This window comes from Pocillopora damicornis, chromosome 6 (genome assembly GCF_964200805.1).
Source record: "Pocillopora damicornis chromosome 6, jaPocDami1.2, whole genome shotgun sequence".
In the NCBI taxonomy this organism is placed as follows: Eukaryota; Metazoa; Cnidaria; class Anthozoa; order Scleractinia; family Pocilloporidae; genus Pocillopora; species Pocillopora damicornis.
Window position 1 is genome coordinate 8,928,221 of NC_142675.1, and position 21,454 is coordinate 8,949,674.

A 21,454-nucleotide genomic window follows, 5' to 3' on the forward strand; every position below is an offset into this window, starting at 1 on the left:
ACCTTTGTCTTTCGTACAATTACTGTATATACTTATTATAATATGTGCACTATATTTAACAGTTGTTCCATGAGCCCGCGCCTGATATGAACTGGCTATACCAATCTCGTATCCACCAAGTCAGAAACAGGAACCTACGGAATAATTTACCGCACGACTTGACCAATGAGCTTGTACAGATGAAATGTTACCTCTAGATTCCTGTCGGTTCATTCTGTCAATTGGATTTAAAAAATTGACCCCATCAGAAAACCTGTGTAGCCAAAGAAAGTAAAAGGGAGACGCTGAATTCCACGTGTTTAAAAAAATATGTGGATTAAGAATTTGATCGAACCCAAACCCAAACCCAAACCCAAACTCAGAGGCTTCACGAAGCAGAAAAAAATTGTTAGGTTAATATGTAGTTCAGATTGACGCTGGAATAAAATATGATTTGTTAAAAGCTTCTTAATAGACACTCTGGTCTTTTTGCTTTATCGTTATGTACATGAAATGGGTGTATTGAAGAAAACATTCAAGGAAAGATGACACCCGAGCCATGGGGTAAAAAATGCGGGGTAGAAAAGTTAATTGCTTTTAATAAAGCAAAATGGGACCCAGCTACACCAATTTTTTCGTAGGTTTTATCGAACACCAATTTTTCAGTCAATACAACGGCCCCAAACCTGAAATCTACGGTCGCTACATCGACGACTGTATCAGCGCCACCTCCTCTACCAGGGATGAACTGACTCAATTAATAACTGTTATCAATTCATTTCGCCTGGCTCTGAAATTCCCGACACTTCTTTGGCTATTCCAGATATCAAAATTTCAATTAAAGTCAGAAACAAGAGCGAATGGAATCAGTGAGTTATCAAATTTTTTCATTTTTTGGTAATCCGTTTTAACTCTCAATTTTTCTTCAAATTAAAGCCACCTGAAGTCAATATCATATTTGATCGTCAAAACAGTTAAGCTACGTCCGGAGCTGAACGAAAATTCAACGCAAGCAGTTTATTCAGCTGTACACAAAATACATTAATCTACGATCGAAGAAACGTTAAAGGGTACGACATACAATACTTACTAGACAAGCAATCAGGTGTCTTTGAGTTCCAACGTATAGGCAAGCGAAAAATTTTGTGAACAGGTTGATATAGTGTTTTGTTTAACTGGAAGAGAGTAAAGCTTGCGATCGAGGATAGGTTTCGTTTCAATATCATGACCTCAATTTCACGCTTCGAGTGTACGAGTTAAGAGTTATATTCCCACCGCTGAGACAAACATTTGGTTAAATCAGTAAAACGTTATACCCTAATGTTCAAATGTTTTGCTGCGTGGTAGCGAATGGAAAAACCAGTATTATGGTTGCTTAAACAGACCCGCAGTCGAAGTTGAGTTTTTGTAATGAAAGATCCTGTTAAAGTGTAGATATTTCGACACAAATTCTGTAATTCCTATAATGGAATTTTTAAGGTAACCGGTTGTTCTTTCTGTTGTGACAACGTTATGCCTTTTCTTGACCATAAAGCGTTGACCTGAGGCTAGTGCTGTAAGTTAAACTCAAAATTTAAGAGAGTGTCTCTGTAAGAGCGAAATCCGTGTCTCAAGCAAAATCGACCGGGCCGCTCTTACAGAGACACTCTCTTAAGTCCCATTTAATCAAGTTACATTAAACTTTTTGACTTTTACTTTTTGTTACCAATATGACGTTGACTAGCATTTGCTTTGGTTAATTTCCAATGTATAAAAAGAATTAATTGCTTCCGGCCAAAAATAGATTTAGCTGAGCGACACTTAGATAAATCATTTTCATATAACCGAAATTGAGAGAACCAATAAGAACACTTTTATTCTGTTGGGACTCAAACCTACCACCTTCCGTTCATTACTTCGGACACTCTAACGCTTAGATACAGTAAAACTTGTAGCAAGCCAGCCAGATTAACTATGTCCACGAAGGTAAACTTCCTGCATATTGCAAGCATATGATTACTGATATGTGATTCTTACTCGTAATGCTGCATTCTTTAGATTTCTTACTCATTTTACGACTGGTAGGTATTTTTGATCCAACTGAGCTTATCAATGGAATTCGCCAGCTGTACAAGACTCGCGAGGGATGGCTCTCACCATTTCCATGGTGTGAAGAGTTTCAGGTTTTTTCTTGGCAATATTTTTACAAGGCTCAAAGTGGTCAGAAGAAAGAAGACGAGAGGAGAAATCACTGACGTATTTGTTGAGATGTCGTCAATACTAGACCCGTATGAAGAGTGTTCAACGCCGAGAACAGTGTTGATTGAAGGAGAACCTGGTATAGGGAAAACCACCTATTGTAAAAAGTACGTCTACGACTGGGCCACCAAAAGGCAAGCACCTCAGGGCTGCGGCTCCACAGCATTCAAAGCAGTATTGTTGCTGAAAGATCGAAGGATTCATTGAAGACCATGTGAGAGGATTTGTCACCAAGTACTTTAAAAAAGAGGCACGATTTAGCTCAACTGTACTTGGATATGGTTGAATGTGTCTTGAGAAGTTATAGAAAAAAGAAGGGACTATTAGAAACGGAAGAAGACCGGACAGATCTCTACAAACCGCAATTGAATCGCTTCGGGTTAGTAGCGTTGAGTGGTTTACTCAACGACAAATTGGATTTGAATGAAAGTGAATTGGGAAACCATGCCAAAGACTTGACTGAATTTGGATTTCTTGCCTAAAAGTTTTCAAGAATTCTTTGCAGCCTTCTTCTTTTCTGCTCAGGTTTAAAGCAAAGAAATTAGACCTGACGAACTAGTTTCCGATCCAAGGTATTTTGTTAAACTTGAAGAGGAACTTTTGTTTTCGTGCGGAATTTTAGCCATGAAATGCGATGAACAAGTCGTCGATTTTGTACAGAGTTTAACAAACGAAGTCCACGAAAATGAAGGCAGTAGTTTAAAAGCTGTATTGGAGGCCATTAACGAATGTGAAAGACAAAAGAGTGATTTTCAATCACGGTCAGCAAAGTCTTTTAAAACTTGTTTGAATCTGACCGATTTGAATTTGTATTACAATAGTATGAGTGAAGCCGGCGCTACATCTATTGCTGAGGCCATCAAAGGCCACAAGATGCTAACCAATTTGGATTTGTCTGACAGTGGTATGAGTGAAGCCGGCGCTACATCTATTGCTGAGGCAATCAAAGTCAACAAGACGCTAACCAATTTAAATTTGTGTAGCAGGGGTATCAACAAGACGCTAACCAGTTTGGATCTGTCTGACAATGGTATGAGTGAAGCCAGCGCTACATCTATTGCTGAGGAAATCAAAGTCAACAAGACGCTAACCAATTTGAATTTGTGTAGCAATGGTATTAGTGATGCTGGAACTATATCTATTGTTGAGGCAATCAAATTCAACTAGACGCTAACCAATTTGAATTTGTAGAGGTAATCACATGATTTCGAGTTCAATTTGGTATAAATAAGCACGAGTAAATTTTTACAAAGACTCACAAAATTGAATTATCTGAAGAGTTTTAGAGACCAAACACTTTATTTATCACCGGGGGAGGGACGATGTATCTTCCCTTTTTTTTCTTTTTCCTTTTTTTGAGGGGGAGGGGGATGGGGGATGGGGTTTACATGGTTTTCAATGAACGGAGGCTGATCAGTTGCCGCCAACAGAGTTTTAAGGGGCACTATAGAAAATTGCCGCCATTTGACTGTCAATGAGGAATCATAAGTATATTTTGGGGGAAGCAGGTAAATTAAGTCGTGACACAACCAAAATCCTCCAGCCCCCCCATAGGCGATAAAAAATGAGCGGCACCTTACAAAATGAAGCTAGTCTTTCTGTGTGTTTGACTCAGGGTTCAATTCAGATTTTATCTTCACTATTTGAGCTTGCACAGATAAATTGCAAGTCATAGGAATAGGGTCAATAATTCTTTAGTAGAGCTTTATGAAGTAATTATTTTGAAAACTTTATGCTTTTCCCTTGTAGGCGTCAGCTTAAAAATATATTTGAGAGCATTTATCCTGTAACTTAAAATCAGTCGCAAAATTCCTTTCTTTAATCCCTGCAGGACCATCCGACTCTCTGTCCATATGTTGATTGCGTATACTACTCTGATCAGGTCAATCTAGGTCAGTCTTCTCGCGTAGCCAGTCTTTGGACGGATCGATGATGAAGACGGCAAAGAACAGACTCAAAGGCTTGGTTTACATGTTAGCTTTGCTGATCAGACTCCAACAATTAGTAATCAGAAGGAGGGAGGTTTTGATCTGGATTAAGTGGCAACTACGAGCGTTGAAGTTAATAGTTTCTGGCCATGTTTTTAAGGGGGGGGGGGGGGGAAGACGAACGCTTCACTCGTCGATAGTTTTTGGCAATAAAATGCTATTTGAAATCTGCCGTGCGTGTCTTGTTAAGATGCGTGACCTGTAGTAAGAGGTGGTATGAAGTGAATCACGCGTTGTTGTGTGGAAGCAACTCTAACGAAAACTCGTCTCCAGCTTTAGGAGAAAAAAAAGGTTGCTCATTTCTCATGTGAACCTTAAAAGAATGCCGTTGCAATTTTTTTGAACGATCTTTCTTCCGGAGGCCGAGAAACACATTGGAAAGCTAGTTTCATTGCGTGATAGTGTTACTCGATTTTAGGTGTTATATTTCATTTGCGAATAATATTATCTGCGCATGTCATTAACAACTCCCTTCTCTGAGGGGTGACGCTATATCGAAGGCATTCGTCCAGGGTAAGAGTACACGGTAATTTTGGTCAGCGGGGACATTATGAAACCTGCGAATATTGCGAAAGCCCGCGAAAGGATGACATCTAAAAACAGAAGACAATTTTTGATTAAGACACTAGAGTGCGGAATGCGTCATGATGGCGGCGACTAATCATTCTTCTTTAAATAAATCAGAGATTGACTTCCTTGAGGAAAACCTTAAAAATCTTTCGGTTGAAAACCAGTACTTCTTGGGTTATTTCGACGGGAAAAGAGACGAGTTCGAGGATACGCTCGAGAGATTTCTTCTTATTAGTTCCACATGCTTTGTAAAGAAGGCCTTGCAATCAAAGGAATTAAATCACAAGAAGTTTTCGAAAAATGGTAGCCAGGTTCTTTTATTTTTAGCTGATTTGTTTGCCTTTATCAATTCGGTGTGGGCCTCGTAGAGACTTGATCTTTGGCCGCAATTTTGTAAAAACTTACGCAATGCTCCGAGCGTGAAAGCGTTGAAATATTTAAAAGTATTTCGTATATAGGAAAGCCCTTGGAAATCACTCTAAGTGCGTAATCTAGTATACCGAAATACTTTTTCAAATTATACATTTGCAGCGTCTCCCATCTTTGAACACAATGGTGGTAATGCACCGATCCAATTTTTTGGCAAACCGTTTACCATCGTAAGCATTGAAACTCGGCATTGCCTCCACAGACCAACAAAGGTGAGAATTCCTTTTGAAAAAGAGTTTGAAATATAATGAAAAGTACCAATAGTATTCGATTTTTGCATAACCCACGAAACTGTTATAACTTTTCTTGGTATTTTAGTGGAGGCATCCATCGAGCTTTTCGCATACTGAGGAAACAAAATCGGGAGGGTCATTTACATCCATTTACTTCAGAATTCCCCATAAACGTAGGGTGTGTACAATTCTTGAAATTCCCGTTCGTTATTTTACGAATTATCTGACATTTCAGTGTTGACAAATTTTTCGCATTACGTAAGTTAAGAACATTGAACTTCTCTCAATGGACTCAACGCTGCGAGGAGAATTTCTCTCATAATTTACTTTTTAAGAGACGACGTTACCGTCTAAAAGTCAAACGTTACTGTTAGGCTTATTAGCGCATTGATAACCTAGTAAATAGCTCAAACATACTGAAAACATTTTTATTAGTTTTTTGTATTGCTGGTTTTCACGTGACGTCACTAAATTTCAGACTTCAGAACTATTGATCCTCCTGAGATTTTACTTTCATGATGTATTAGAGCAGCTAAAAACTAATATTCAGACAAATTTTCACTCCAAATGGGTTCTTGGTTTAGTGATAGACTACTCTTGAATTTCTATGACGAGCGAGAGAGCTATTATGTTGGTTTAAAAGGTGACTTATTTAGGGAAATTCAGCTATCTGAACAGTTCTTGTATTAGAATAAAGTATTATTGTTACGTTTATGAGTTCTTAGAGAGATAAATTCACGCTTTTGTAGCAAAACTCAGTGACAGATGTTTCTGCTGGTTTCCGGCCGCCATGTTGGTGCCCATCTAGGTGGGGGTCTGCCTAATGTGCGAGCCAGCGAGTCATGCGAGTCACTGTGCGAGCCAGGTTGCCAGGTCTTACGTTTAAATTGTGGCTCGCATGACTCGCATGGTTTTTCTTACGTAAAAACCGTGGCTCGCACCTTGGTTCGCATGGCTCGCATGTTTTTTCTTACGTTAAAACCGTGGCTCGCATGACTCGCATGGCTCGCATCGTGACTCGCATGACTCGCTGGCTCGCATATTAGTAAGACTCTCTAGGTGGGCACCAGCATGGCGGCTCCATACAAATCTCTATACATTTGGGAAAAACGTTTCTCCTCATATCTTCCGTAAGAAAAATTGCTGTGACCTGAATCTTGGCGAGAGTCTTTACATATCTAGCTTCTTTCTATTTCCAGATTCTAGACTAAATCGATTGAACGGTTTTTATTTTTTATTTTGATCTACTTTGAATGGCGTGACACTGAAAACCAGCAATATCTTGGTCTGTGAGCCACGTGTGAGTAAACAAAAACAGAGAAGTATAGTTTGATGGCTTGTTTTCATGAATCTAGGATTTTGGGAATTGCTATAAACTACGCGATCACGCATTTAGTAATATTTCTTCTTCTCGTAATGATTGATACCGGAAGAAAATAATAACGGTGTCATGCTATTTTATGTGCCCGTTGTAAAAAAATAATTTAAACTCGCATTTATCTTACAGGTAAAAATCCCATGAAAATTGTTCAAAAGAAATATATCTCAGTGGTTATTTTATGACAACCACAAAATACTCAAACAAAATCAAGAAACTGCCGCAGGAGCTCAAAGCTCCTTTGAACAGAACGATCTTGAACAATTCTTTTTTGAATTTTTCGTGGGGAACAAGTGCTGAAGCTTACATGACATATTTTTGGTTTAACCGCTGTACTATAAACTTGTGTGTTCGACCCTCGACTAACGCCTTCGATGTAGAATCACCCTTCTCTGAGTCTGTTGGAATACCTACCTTTTATGACTTTCTTCGTTCTCTCGACGGAAGATCAGGAAACAAGGAAACGAGTCGGTTTAAACTGACATTACTGTCCATGAGAAGAGTTGACCCGAAGAAAGAGCAGGTACAGACAACATAGTTAAGTTATTCACTCCGTAACTTTAACTATAACCTCATAACCCGGGGAGTTACTACATCACGGGCGACGAGCGGGGATAGAAAAAACGACCCAAATATGAGCGGTCAGCGGTGAAACAACTTTCATACTTCATATATAGACAGATCATTTGTAGTATCAGGAAACAATCGTGTTGTAAAGCCGGCGAAGTGTAAACAGTTTACTTCGCTGAATAAAATGTTAAGCAATTCAAAAGTGTTGATTGTACATATATCTTTTACTGCTTTAATAAACAATGAAGGCATCGGTGACATCCGAAAGGTACCAAGAAGAATTAAATGTACGTTTTGTAGTTGCAGAAAACAACCGTGTTGTAAAGCCGAAATGTTACCAAGTTACACTTCGCTACTTAAAAAGTTAAGCAATTTTCCTCAAGCTTTAACTGGAACAATACTTTTAATGCTCTATTAACCAACGGAGGCATCGGGAAAGGCATTGGTGACACCGGGAAAGGCATCAAGAAGAATGATATTCACGTTATGTAACTTGTTGTGTGACGAAAAAAACGTATCTTGACTTGTTCAAAGCATTGAATCACAGTTGGCTTCCTTTTCACTTGAATTTTGTATCCACAGCCTAACATGAGAAATTTAAAATTTTTATCAGCTGAAGTTCTTTTACTGCATATTATATCTATTCAATCGCCCCCAATTCACGTGGAAAAAAGGCAAGTAGGAAAACACTGAGCTTCGAGAAACAGCCATGTTAAGGCTAATGTATTTACCATTCCTTAAATATTTACAATCAAGACCACTCGTTTAGGAGACCTTTTCTCAAAAGATCCACACGTGTAAATAATGCTGTTTTCCGTTCGAAATGTTTTTCTTCCTATTCAATTGAACAACTGACTTAGCGTTTAAGCCGAGAAAAAAATCACAAAGTTTGAATTATGGGATGTTGTCCACTTTTGGCTCCATTAAGTTACGATTCTGCACCATTGACGCTCGTGAAAATCTATCTTAATTGACTATCAAGGACTGTATTTCTTATCTTGCAAATTAAGGTCTGCACATGACATTAAGTTCATCATCTGGTTCGTTGTTATAGTCAGCTTTAAAATTTAAACTCTACTTGTGCTGACAAGAAGCCACCCTAAGGGCAGGTGAAATGTTGCGTAAGCGTCTCCGCGAAAGGCACATCCAGACAACTTGCATGGAAAAACTGGCCGCAGCTATCGCACCCAAGCCAATCCTCTCCATCGTCGTCTTTGCAAATCTTACAGACCGTGGTATTTCTCTTATAATTGAACAAAAGATATGGGACGTCAAAGAGAGTGTTGCGGCGTTTAAGAAACAATGGTATTTGACACCATCAAAACTTACCAATCAAGGTCATCATAACACGAGCCAAATATGACAGACGTTATTCTTTCCCTTTCCATGTCCACATCGTAACTTCCATTGATATCCAACCCCTCACACAAACACCGAGCAAACTTAAAACAAACAAAGATAAATTTAATACATTCGAAACCAGGAAGCAGTCCTATTAAAGTGAACTTTAGCAAGTGATTATGCTACTCACAAGACATACAATCACACCACAGTTATAGCTATCGGTCTGTGTGTAATGTAGTGGTTCAACACATAGCCATGACTTGCAATTCCATCCCGTTTTGAGATCAGCAACGGCACTGCAGAGTCAAACAAAATACAGCAATTACATAAGTATGTTTTGTCTGCATGCATCAAAATAAAAAGGAAAACATTGAGTTGAAAATATTTCACCTGATGTCATCGATCAGTTCTATCAGTTTGCTCTTAGGAACTGAGGTGCTCAAAATGGTGTGTACACGCCCATTCATGGTATCGAAATAATATCTGGTTTTCTACTTTCGATCCAGAACCTTTAAAACATAAGCAAGAGAGCGCTTAAAGATTTATTTATAATGCAAAGTCCAGTTAAAAGGTTCTTGATTTAAGTGCGTTATTCAAAAAGATTATTATCGTAAGGTCCTAACCAGAAGTGTCCAGTGATTTCCAGACTTGTTCATGGGTATAAATATTTTAGAAATCTGGGTAAAGTTCTCTCCTGACCGAAGCAAGCGAGTGCTGGAATGTCGCTTTACCATTTCAGCCATAGTTGTGTCTGCTACAAAAATATCTCTGTGGATTAAGGTCAGGCGCCACAGAACTGCTTCGATAACCTTTGAAAAAATGAAAAAGGAGAGCATTTCATGGAGGAAAGTTGTATGAAGAGAAGCCATCAAAAAGAAAACCTTCCGAGGAATAGCCGATCCACGCGGCAGCCAAGGAAGAGGAAACATGAAGACACCATCAGCGCTATCCAGTTCAAGAAGCAAAAAACTGAAACCTCCATTTTAAAACTGGAGAGACACTTACAACAAAAGACTTGCCCTAATTCGCTTCAATACAAACAAACAAAAAACAAACCAAAAAAACTACAGGCAAAATATTGCCTTTTGTGACAGCATACCACCCAGGGGTTAAAAATTTAAAACAAATACTGATGCAAGAATGGAACCTCATCCAAAATCAGCCACTGCTGAAAACAATTTACAAAACGCCTCCGATTATATCATACAAAAGAGGTAAATCGCTCAAAGACATACTCGTCAGAGCGAAGCTTTAATTAAAGGCTTTTGCGTCGCAAACGTAAAACCACACAGGGGAGTCTGTGTAGGCCTGTCTATGACCCTTTCAATCAATGAAATATAAATAGGTAGTTCAGACGCAGCTTCTCGCAAATCGCGTAAGACTGCCTTTGGAGAAATTTACCATAAACTCTGAAAGACGGCGATTCTTCTCAATTAAATTATCCCTGAATTAGGAGAGTCAGGATAGGAAACCGGGATCTGTGCACTTTAAAACACTGAGAGATTATATACCTGTTTGAGAAAATCTGTTGTGGTTTTTCTCTTTTGAATGGCTTTCTGTAAGTACATAACACGTGGAGTTCAATGCCTGAAATGAAACTAACAGATCATCCATCTCTGCTCTGTTTCCCTCGAAATATCCAAAACAATAATTGCCTTCAACAGAAAAGCCATTGAGATGTTCTTTCAAAAAGTCGATCTCTAAATCTCTTAACATTGTTGGCTTTTGGTCTTCATCCATGGCAAGTTCCTGCCAAATTTGATTGACATTTTTGACAACCAGAAATCATGATACTTTTTTTTCGTCACGCACGTCACGCAGCTAGCTACAAACCATATATATAATTATTCTTGGTGCCTTTCCAAATGCCACTGACTCCCTCTCCGAAGCCTCCATTGTTTATTAAAGCAGTAAAAGATATGAGTTCAATCAACACTTTTGAAAAGTTGCTTAAACTGTGAAGTAAACTGTTAACATTTCGGCTTTACAACACGATTGTCTCTGGAACAACAAATTATATGTCTCTATATGAAGTATAAAAGCTGTTTCACCGCTGACCGCTCATATTTGGGTCGTTTTTTCTATCCCCGCTCGTCGCCCGTGATGTAGTAACTCCCCATAACCCGTTGTTGACTTCCGGTATTTCCCTCGCGTCAATGCGTATGATTACGAAAATTTTAATACAAGCCTTTGAAAATAAGTGCATGGTGAAGATATACTTGACACATAAGCTACTTTTTTTCTTTTTTCAGGACGATTGCGTAGCCTCTTCACGAGCTCCGGGAGTAATTATTTCGTTTGAAGCACCGTTCTCCAGAAGATTGTGTGAGGGGTAAGTAGATTCATAAAATATGAATTGATGCGTACTAAAACGTCACTTTATTTGAATTTCGTACTTCAGTAAGGGTCTGTTTTGTACTCAGACCAGCTGTCTTACCTCCAGTAGTCGTTACTGATCTAGACTTAAGGGGCAGGGAAATGCTTTAGTTAAGATTGGAACACATAATGCGTATCAGTGAGGGCGGAATTGCTGTTTTCGTAGGCGACAGGAAACTGAAACCGAAACCCTTTCTTCACAGTTCGATTTCCGTTGCTAGAGAATGACTAGCCTTCTCCAATTCATATCGAGTTTGGCATTATTTATCGATGATATTTTTTCGACAAATTATTGTGCCTTTAAATTCAATCTGATAAACTATTGGACATGTGACCACAATTAAGTAATGTTTGGGCAAATCGTTCAGTCTTAGTTATAGTTAACTAATTTTCCACAAAATGCGACTCTTATTTGATGCATATAAGCAGATAAATCTAACAGAACTAAAACATAATATTAACAGAGAGGCTTTCTTATACAGAAAACCCAAAATATAAGGAATATTTCCATAACAAATAACCATTGAGGAGGGTGGGATGGAAAGAAAATGGCGAATGAGGTTCCGTGTGCACTGAAGAGGCTATTGAGCATTTGAACTCTAATCCCAAAGCAATCTTTCTTTGTGCTTCAGCATATAGCTTTACTTTACTAGTAACAGGAACCACTAAATAGTCTGCAGATGTGAAATTATGCAACAGTCAATTCAAAGCTAAGTTTCCAAAAAAACTATCAATGTTTTCCTTTGCAGTTTGTCAAATGACATATTTACATATTAGATTTCCTCAGTTTCCAGTTTCAACCTGCTCTGTTCTGAAGTTAGCAGACACATGCAGTATCCATGAATTGAAATATCTGAAGGTTTTACAATTATTGGATTCCTCTTGAGTTCAAATATTTTCCAACAACCCCTTTTGAGCATGATCGAGTGAAACAGCTTTATGTCATCTATGTCTTTCAGATTGTCCAAAAGCTTTCTTCAGTTCATTACACTGTTCAATAGCAACAATTACTGCCTTAACCCTTTAACTCCCAGATCCAATTTGTAATTCTCCTTACTGTCAGTTATACAATTCTTATAATGTTAGTTCATAGAATTTAATATTGGATCAACTAATTATCCCCAAATTGATATTTTTCTTAATTCTTGTCACTTATTTGGTTGATAATGTATTTATATTGTAAGGAGAAATTTGGTCTTGGTCACTCATGGGAGTTAAAGGAATAAATTAATAGCACCTTAAATGGAATTTTTGTGACCGTCAATATCTCTCACATTAGATTAATATTTATTTTATGTTTTTCTTTTTCAGAAATTATTACATGTCCATCATTTTCTGACTGCTCATATTGTGATTTTTTGAAGGCAGGAAATCTAAACAGGGTAGGTATATAATAATATGTTTTTTTTCCATTTTTTCCCTCTTTAAATATGATACATATATGTAAGGATTTTTTGTGTCTTATTCTCATGGGCATGAAAAATGTTTATGTTATTATGTGCTATTCTCTTTTTTTCATGAATATCATTTTGCTTTGAATATGAAAAATAATGTTAAAGTAGTAAGATAGGTCGCTAATTAAATTTGCATCAGTCTTTACCCAGTGGTTCGATCCTTTGAATTTACGCTCAGGAGTATAAATTGAATGTTGTCATCCTTCAATAGTGTTTGACACCATGGCCTATTACATTGCACCTTGCAGCTGAAATGCATATTATGATTAAAAAGTTGCTTTTGTCATTACAGGTGTAATGACCAGTATAGGATGCAACTGCTTGCTCTAATGCAAGATTCTGTATTTGTGACCATCTATATGATTTTTGGGAGAAAGGTGATAGCAAGCTTAAGCCCACAACACGCTTCTACTCAAAGACATCCATGTTTATAATTATCATGCAACTTCTTGATTAGCAAAAAAAAAGTTGGAACATTTGGCTGTGAATGAGTTGCATTAGGATTTAAAGCAGACACTTTGATTACTTTTTTTCACGTGGAGGTTACTTTTGATGATGTTTATAGCATGTTAAAGCACAAAATCTAACTCAATGCGGGACAAATTGTGACGATTGTGTAAACAATCCAACATGTTCAAGATATTCTGTTAACAGCCAAAACGTTTGTGTAAAAGTATGTTTCATCGGATGGCCAGAGAGATTTTTAGGGGATGGTAAAATAATGAAAACCATCATGGCCCATACCATTTTACAACTGCTTAAATGATGAAATTTAAAATATTTCATATCTAGCCCAATCATGGATTTTTAGAAAAAGGAGACCCTAGATTGTTTAAAATATAGTAATCTGAAAGTTGAATTTGTGGAAAATGGCTGAGAGAGGCTGTTTATTTTTTTCCAATGAAAAGTGTATAAAAATAGCTGGCATGCTGAAAGGTTGAAAATGATTTAAGTAAGACAGTCATGTATTCCTTAAGTCTCACCAGAGGAACAAAACTAACAGAACTCAACACAAAGAAGAACTTGTGGATAATAGTTTTTCTAAAATGGATGTACTTCGTAAATGAGAGCAAGTAACATTATTTTGGTATGTCCATAACAAAAAGAGTGTTTTGTTTCGTTTTCTCTGAAATTAAAAACCAATTTTTTTTTATCAGCTCGACTCCTTGTTTACTTTTGAGGGGGCCTAAACTTGAGTGTTGTAAATGATCAAAATCATGGAAATTTATCAATTCCAAGTTTGCAGTGCTTTTGACTAAACACTAATAACAATAACTATAACAACAATTGTACATTAGCAGTAACAACACAACGCTGACATGAGGAGTATAAATTTTCAAAAATTTTGAGTCTGAGTGTGAATTAAGTTTACTGAAAAACATATTATATTTAGAGTCAGTACCTTCTGTATCTGAAGATAATAAATTAAAATATAGCATGCAATGTTTCAGAAATTTAGCTTAGAACAAGCAATACTTCAACTTTCAAAGGCCACTGCTCTGATAATACTATAGAGAAAGTTGTCAATTCATACAGTTCAGTGCAGTGTAACTTTCCAAAATAGTATCAACTGGCTTATTAAGAGTCAATGAATAATACTCTCGCAAAAAGTTCAGAACAATCCAAGTTTAGTAATTAAAGCAATGTTTAACTACTGCAATCTGCAGTTAGATTGATTATTTATTTGCAAACATTTTCTTTTTGAAGATATTTAAAAAGCCTCTCAATGTATGAAAGACTTGGAACATTGAAACATCCAGTGCCTTTCAGCTCTTTAGAGCCATGAAAGACTCTTCTCCTGTTGACGATATCAATATTGCTTCTCAGAGGCCAGTTAAATGTTTCCACAACTTGGTGAAGAAATTGGATTTCAACCTCATCATCAGTAACCTTAAGGGCTCTTCCAATGTAAAACTTGGTGTCACACGAGAAACCTGCCTTGTGTCTCAGTAAGTAAGAACCAGAAAACAGCAGAAACATTAGTTTTATCAATGAAACTGAATTGTAAGGAGCATGCTCTTAATGGGATACTCCACATACCAAAGTTACATGTACACACAAGTGTAGTATTAATATTATGGATATCAGCACAACCAGAGAAGAGAATTAACCTGTAATTGGGCCTAGCTGATTAAGATAAATTTATCAGTTTTGATGAAGTCAATTATTAAAAGTTTAGAAATAAACAGAAATACTCCAATATTCTTACCAATGTAAAAAAAAGTTCCACATTGCAATATCTGTACCAAAATTGTGTAATGTCCATAACAGGAAGTTTTTACCTTATGCTCAAAATCTAACCACAGGATAAGGGACACCACAGGATTTTTAAAAGGCTATATAAAGCAGCTTTGTTCTTATTATTATTATTATTATTATTATTATTATTATTAAATGATTTTTGTCTGAATATTCAATTCACAAGAAAAAAGTGTTAAGTGAACACAAACAATTGAAGGTTGAATTTTTTTGTAGTGTCTGTAACAAAGTTTAACACAAAAATTTTGGAAGCCTTTGTTAAAGGAAAGTTTCTTTTCTGCTGATAGTCAAGTACCCTGTGAGGAATGTTTTTACAAATTATAAATTGAAAAGTGTGCTGAATAAGTTTGTTAAGGAAATTACTTTCCAAAAAATTGGTCTCTGAATGTAATGTCTGTTACATGGAATTGCCCTCATGATTCTCAGAATAAGCACACATGCACACTTCTGTTCAATAACATTATGATGTACAACTTTTGATTAATACTTTAATATTGGTTCTATTCCTCATGGGGACTCAGAATTTTTTCTTTGTCCCGCGCTCATGACCAGACAAAAGAAACATTTTTCTTTATTTCAATATTGGAGTTGTTACACCACAAATGTTCTTTGGCAACAAAGGAAAAAAAAAACATTGTAACTGTATAAATTTTGTGCATACAAACAATGTTTATGTTTGGAAACTATACAGCATTAAAATTCATTTGTTACACCCATTTGTTTACCAGTATTTAAGCTTACCCATCACAATTGAATGCTATTGAGGTCAAAAGGAAAAGACATGGATGAACAAAAGAAATGTCTAGCTACATGTACATTTTGTTTTTCTTGAATTATTATCATTTAATTGTGCTATACTGTGTTAACTTATAATACGCTAAAACGAAATAAAGACTAAGCGTGCAAACATGACCAAAACAAAACATAGTGTGTCCTTTATTGTTTAAAAATAATATATGCACATATTGAACATGCTTAGCATGTTGTGTTGGGGTGTTGTTTGTGTGTGTTATCACCTTTGTCCCAGAAATCATATGGCGGGTCACATTCAGTCAGCCATTGTGGATCATGGTGGTTTTTGTTGTGGTTGTGGTTGTTGTTGTTGTTGTTGTTGTTGTTTTTTTTTTATTCCAGTTGACTTTTGATATTTACAATTAAATAAATAAAGGGGGTAAGTTTCTAAAGAGACTGGTGCTGCCTGTGTGGGAGAGTATATACCAGAATAATTAAGTATTATCAACTAAGCTGATAAGGTTTAAAACAATGAAAATTTGAGTGTTATAGCCCTTTGTCAGAGCAATTGGGGGTAACAAACAAATTGTCAGTTTTTAAACTTGTCAAGGTGGCAAATTTACACTATCAACTCAGTTGATAATACAAAATTACTCCATGATGATTATAGAATGTTGTGGTTAATACCACTTATAACCTTGGGGCACCTGTTAGTGCCCTTGTGACTGTCTTTGTCTTTCATAACTGATATGTGGTAACTGTTGTTCTGCTGCTTCCCTTTTCAGACTTTCTGACTTTATCCCTGATTCAAGGGTTATTTTCTTGAACCCAGGAAACTCTATACAAGGTAGAAGGACTTGCTGTTTTTTATTCTCTCATTTTTGAAACTTGCCTTCATTTTGTCAATCTGTATGTATTTAATAATTTATTTGCTGGGAATAATTGTGTCCTGTTTCCATATGTTAAAATTCTGCTTACTCTCACTGCACTCATATCCATGTGAGTATTAATTATTTTGTCTGGTAATGTCATGTCAAGAATTATGCATAATATTACTTACCTAAAATGTGTAAATATTATAGTAACCAGAAGTAATTATAATATAATTATGGTAGTGGTATTGGTACAGTCTTGGGTCTGGTCATGGAACTGCAGGTTTTGCATGGTAATCAACCTGTAAAATGTGCACTGATTTTTACTGCTACTGATCAATCTCCTACCACAATGAAGTTACTGCGATGCTCCTTATATAGTTGATCTACTTTTGAGAGTGGTGGTGTATGATATCCTTTGGAAGCTCTGCAGTTCTATAAGTGTATGTCTGGTTTCGGTCATCATTGTAGGGCTGCAATGGCCAATAGAAGTTTCATATGAGTGTATATGGAGCTTTGCCTCAAGGTAACTGGCAAAGATTTTTTCTCTCAGGTATAACTGACTTGCAGGCTGTGTTCTGCAGATTTGTATGGGTTTAGTATCTTGGTGAAGTGTTAGGGAAACCTGATTTCATGTTTAGATATTTGTCACTTGTGGTTAATCTGATAATACTTGCATGCATTATCATAAAGGAGATTTCTGACTGGTTTTGATTTATTATGCAATTGTTGGTCATCACTTATGGAGCAGTAGGTGTGTATAATCCCCAAGTAGTGGTGTTGCATGGTGTTTGTGATGACCATCAAACTAGTTTATTCCCACCACAATGTTGTTTCAACATTAATATCAATGGTTTGTCCTTCTTGGAGCGGTGGTGGATGTGCCTCAGCAATGCTGTTAATAACTATTTATCTAGCTTGTAATTTCTGTGGTCATTCTAGGAGTGGCCACGAAGGATGCATACGCACAATCTGATCATGCAATTATATACAGAATGATGTGTATCTTTCTTTTCTGGTGGGCAATGAGAGATTTTATTTTCCAAACACAGCAACCCCTGCTGACTGTGTTTAGATGTTTGTTCTCCTGTATATATTGGTTAGAGGCACCTAGAAAATGTGACTTTGGCACCAGTAACAAATGGCTGGGATTGCTGCACTTATCCTTATAATGGTGGCCAGAGCTGCTTCTTGCTGGTATACATTGTAAATGTTTTAAAGTGGTGGTGTATACTGAGACTGACTAGCTTATCCTGATGTCTGGGGCTCTGCAAGGATTAATGCACTGGGACACCAATTTGAGAGGTAGAAAGTGTCACTCTGATGCTGAGTTAATCCCTTGGGTAGATAATTCAAGGTTGTTGGTGAGAAAATGCACTAATTCAGACTGAGTTCCCCTCTCTTACCTTGGAATATGGAAAAGGTCTAGTCTAAGAGTTGCTTGTTTCGGTAATTGACTCAATAATTAATGCCAGTGGTTGAAGACCTGCCAGCAGTTTGTGACAGGGGTGCCAGATTAACCTCGTAATTAATGGCCTTGCCTTGCTTATAGTTGCTGTTTCTGGATTAGTGGTGGGTAGAATCAGCTCAAGTTTTATAATTCAACTTTTTGTGGTGATTCAGATTTCTGACTTTGTCCCATGCACATGACAGGGCATAAAAATATCTTTCTTCTGGTAAAATAATGTTAACCAAGTTGCTGGGAAACCTCTTACTGGAATTTAGCTCCAGTTCTAGAAGTTATGTTCCTGCTGGCCTCATGATAGTGCATGGTGATGAATTATGCTTATGCAGCTCTGTTACATGCTAGTGATCCCATTTGGTTTCTTTGTCATTGCAGGTTCAGTTGCAAATGGAGGTTGCCTCCCCTAAATGTTTGGGATGCTGCATGCAGAACAAAGTTTTTTGTTGAGTTTCTTTGCCCTAACTGTAGTGGCAACTACAAGTGGTGGGTTTTGCTGTTAGACACATTTTGTTGGTGGAGGTGGTAATACTCTGAGACTTTTAAATCTGTTGACTTAGACTTTCTTGTTCCATGAACTGGGACACCATATTTGTACTGGTGCACAAGCTTCAATGACCTTGTATTGTATCAGTAACAATTAGAGTTACCTTCATGTGGCAGAATTAGTACATAGCTTAAAAAAGGTGCATTTAATAACACTGACTGTGCAATCTGTTCTCAAGGGCTGTACTGATCTAATATCAATAAGGAGAGAAACCATGAATTGCCTGAGTTTTAAAAAGGCTTTTAATGTTCCCAGGTGTGATAGTAAAGTAGAAGCTGGTGAGGAAATCTACAAATTCCTTCTGAGTTGCTCCTCTATCCTGGAATTTTAGTGCTGAGAGGGAGACCTGGTGTCATGTTCGGTGATATACCTGTGAAGAATTTCATTTACTTTTCCACTTAGAGCAATGATTAATACCCCATATTGCCTAATGCCATAGAAATTGGGATAGTTAAGGTGTGTTACATGGGTTTTGCTTTCTAACTGTAGGCTGTCATTTAGTGATTTTTGTAAACTCACTGACCTGAAGTAATATCATTTCGGTATTTGTTGTGTTAGTATTTCCTGGTCTAGTCATGGAGTTGGTTCCATCGACTGACCTGGTAACACACTGATTCCCATATTGATGACAATTTTCCTAACACGGTGTAGTTTGCTTGTGGTTATGTACTTCTTGTCCTTGTTGGGATGGTGATGGATAATACTTCTGCAGTTATGCTTCAAATGACCAAGTTGGTGCAGTGATCTTTGCAGGGTGGTACATGGAGGTTGTGTTGTCTTGCTTCGATGTTACACTGTGGTCTATATGTTTGTGTCAGCTTGTGGTTCACATTAGAGTTATGGAGGTTTTCAGGTTTATGTATAATAGTCGCGCTGGCAATGCTCGGATCTTTTTGAAGCTACATGAAGTAGTAGAAACGTGGCTTTTGTATTAATGCTGGTGGCATTGTTGTTGGACTTGTCCTTGTTCTGGAGACTGAAGCTGCTCTTAAATCACTGGTGATTCTTTTATCAAAAAGAGTCATTATTTGCCAATTGAGGTGACTCTGGTTTGAGTGGTAGTGGTATTGGCTTAATGCCTATGGCTTTGCCTTTTAATGCGTTGAGCATGTCTTGATTTTGTGTGTTACTTGATTGTTAGTGATGATTTTAGTTCCCGTGTGGTAGCAGTTTCGGAAGCACTGATAGCTGGAGGATGTAGGGGTTAACGGTTTTGGTTTTTTTCATCTCTTCGCTGACAAATTATAGTTGGTGATGTTGTCGCAGTTACTACTCCTAGATCAATTTTAAAACTTTCCTATGCAGTGGTCAATTGGCAATGTTAAAGGTGGTAATGTGCCAGAACGTGATGATCTGCACGCGAGTGGCTTGAATTTAATGCGTAACAGTGGCGGTGATTATTGGGAAATATGTGTTTCGGGATTTTTGTTGTAGTAGCATAGCTAGCTTATTTGTGTACTTTGGCAGCTGTTCCACATTGAAATCTTATAGCAGACGCTAATGTCCAGTTTTATCTTCTTTTTAAGCATCGATAAACAATTCAGACGTATTTAAGGTCAATTGGTTTGCAATACGACACTCAAGGTAAGGTTACGTGCTGGGTTATGAAAGATTTCAACAGATGCTTTTATTATTAGTGAGGGAGAGGTCTTGGATTGGTAGATCTCAAGAGGATGCCTGACTTAAAATATTCAAGAGTATAATTACACCTTATGTCGACCTTGGTACTTAGAAGGTAGATTCCATTCCATTAAGAATCAAACGTCAACGAGCCACCAGAACTGACTAAGTTTACGGCCCCCGAGAGGAAATGAACACTCTTTTCGGTGATTCCTTTCCCCTCAAACTTTCAAATCGCGTTTCATTTTTGCTGTTTGTCTCTGGTTGGTACTTTGTTTACTAAAAAACAAAACTCTTTCTTAATCTAAAAACTGGGTTGAAATGAAAAATCTTAGATTAAATCTCTTGTTAGGTTCTTTCGTTGGTGTTCCTTGCTCCAAGGGATTTAAAAAATGATATCACGATTTGAAACCATTCTTGGTCTCAATTGGCTATCAGAAGTTTTCTTTTTTTCGAAAGGGTTTGATTAGCATCACTTAATGTCAATTCTCTGTTTGACAGGTCATCCTGGAAAAGTTAGTATTATGGCTATGGCTAGTTTACCATTTGCGTCTACGAAAGAGACTACTAACTATGCAAGGTTATGCCGCCTCCTGGTGGATGTTGGATCTCAGGTGCTTCGGTCCACTTTTGACACAATACATCCACCAGCGACTCTACATACAGTTTTGGGAAGTACCTCAGTGCATTACGCCACATTGCAATCACTGTATAAAGGGAGGAAGAAAGTGCTGAATCCCACGCAATGGGGGAAGTTGTACCCTTCTCACGCACCCGTGTCTTCTGCAGCCTTCGATATCACCCTTCTAACGGTGCTTCTTAGAAATATCTGTGGTATGGGCCCTCCTGCCAATGGATGGGATCGTCTTCCCCTAGCTGCAAACATAAGCATCGCAGATGACATCGCCAGAGTGAAGTATTACAGGAACACTGTATACGGCCATGCTTCTCAAGCCTCTGTGGATGACAGTAGTTTCAGTGCTTACTGGAAAGAAGTAAGAGAAGCTTTGGTGAGACTGGGAGGAGCTCATTTTAGAGCTGAAATCGACAATCTTGAGCACGACTGCATGGATCCAGATATCGAGGAGCATTATCGTGAACTGATGAAACAATGGAAGAAAGACGACGACAGCATCAAAGACAAGCTTGAAGAAATTGAAGGTAAGAAAAGCATTGTGTACTGTCAATGAGGATGAGCCAGAAGGCTACAAATGTATATATTTTCAGTTAGCACAGCAGTGCAGGCGAGCTCATGAAGTTTTCATTTTGGTTGGATCTAGTCTTGTATTTGGAAGGTATTTTTGCGTCATGTGTGAAAAATGAAGAATTAGCCCCAATGTTTAAACTGTGTGTTCATTTGTAATATTTTGGTCTGTTCGGGGTACTCGTGTGCAATTGCTGGA

At 37.5% G+C, this 21,454-nt stretch overlaps 2 protein-coding genes across 13 annotated transcripts in view; one reads left to right on the forward strand and one right to left on the reverse strand.

Moving 5' to 3' along the window:
* LOC113664310 (uncharacterized) overlaps positions 1-21,454 on the forward strand; it is a 225,051-nt gene that overhangs the window by 195,164 nt on the left and 8,433 nt on the right. The window contains exons 1-5 of one of the 8 annotated variants that reach the window (XM_089210532.1): positions 7,076-7,338; positions 10,982-11,061; positions 12,417-12,487; positions 19,958-20,015; positions 20,553-21,212. In XM_089210532.1, the coding sequence (XP_089066658.1) occupies positions 20,576-21,212 (637 nt within the window). In that variant the 5' untranslated portion in view covers positions 7,076-7,338; positions 10,982-11,061; positions 12,417-12,487; positions 19,958-20,015; positions 20,553-20,575. Of the gene's footprint in view, positions 1-7,017; positions 7,339-10,981; positions 11,062-12,416; positions 12,488-16,410; positions 21,213-21,454 lie in introns of those variants that run through there. The other 7 variants (XM_089210537.1, XM_089210533.1, XM_089210534.1 and 4 more) reach the window with 7 other exon arrangements.
* On the reverse strand, positions 7,571-10,866 carry LOC149043814 (uncharacterized). 5 transcript variants are annotated; one of them, XM_089210650.1, is made up of 6 exons: positions 10,241-10,861; positions 9,353-9,538; positions 9,120-9,238; positions 8,917-9,025; positions 8,715-8,827; positions 7,571-7,968 (listed from the first exon to the last, which is right to left on the reverse strand). In XM_089210650.1, exons 3-6 carry the CDS (start codon positions 9,194-9,196, stop codon positions 7,914-7,916), a joined length of 354 nt encoding a protein of 117 aa, XP_089066776.1. In that variant the 5' UTR covers positions 9,197-9,238; positions 9,353-9,538; positions 10,241-10,861; the 3' UTR covers positions 7,571-7,913. The 5 variants fall into 5 exon arrangements, 4 of the variants coding, with proteins under 4 accessions (XP_089066776.1, XP_089066775.1, XP_089066778.1 ...); XM_089210652.1 differs by lacking the exon at positions 7,571-7,968 and adding an exon at positions 8,081-8,628; XM_089210649.1 differs by having other exon boundaries at positions 9,353-10,861.

What these genes read in the sequence shown, in the direction of transcription:
- LOC149043814 (XM_089210650.1), bottom strand. Translation starts at nt 9,196, where the DNA reads ATGAATGGGCGTGTACACACCATTTTGAGCACCTCAGTTCCTAAGAGC. An exon ending in GAACTGATCGATGACATCAG is followed by an intron (nt 9,026 to 9,119) that starts GTGAAATATTTT and finishes TTGACTCTGCAG; the next exon opens with TGCCGTTGCTGATCTCAAAA. An exon ending in TGTTATGATGACCTTGATTG is followed by an intron (nt 7,969 to 8,714) that starts GTAAGTTTTGAT and finishes TTCTCATGTTAG; the next exon opens with GCTGTGGATACAAAATTCAA.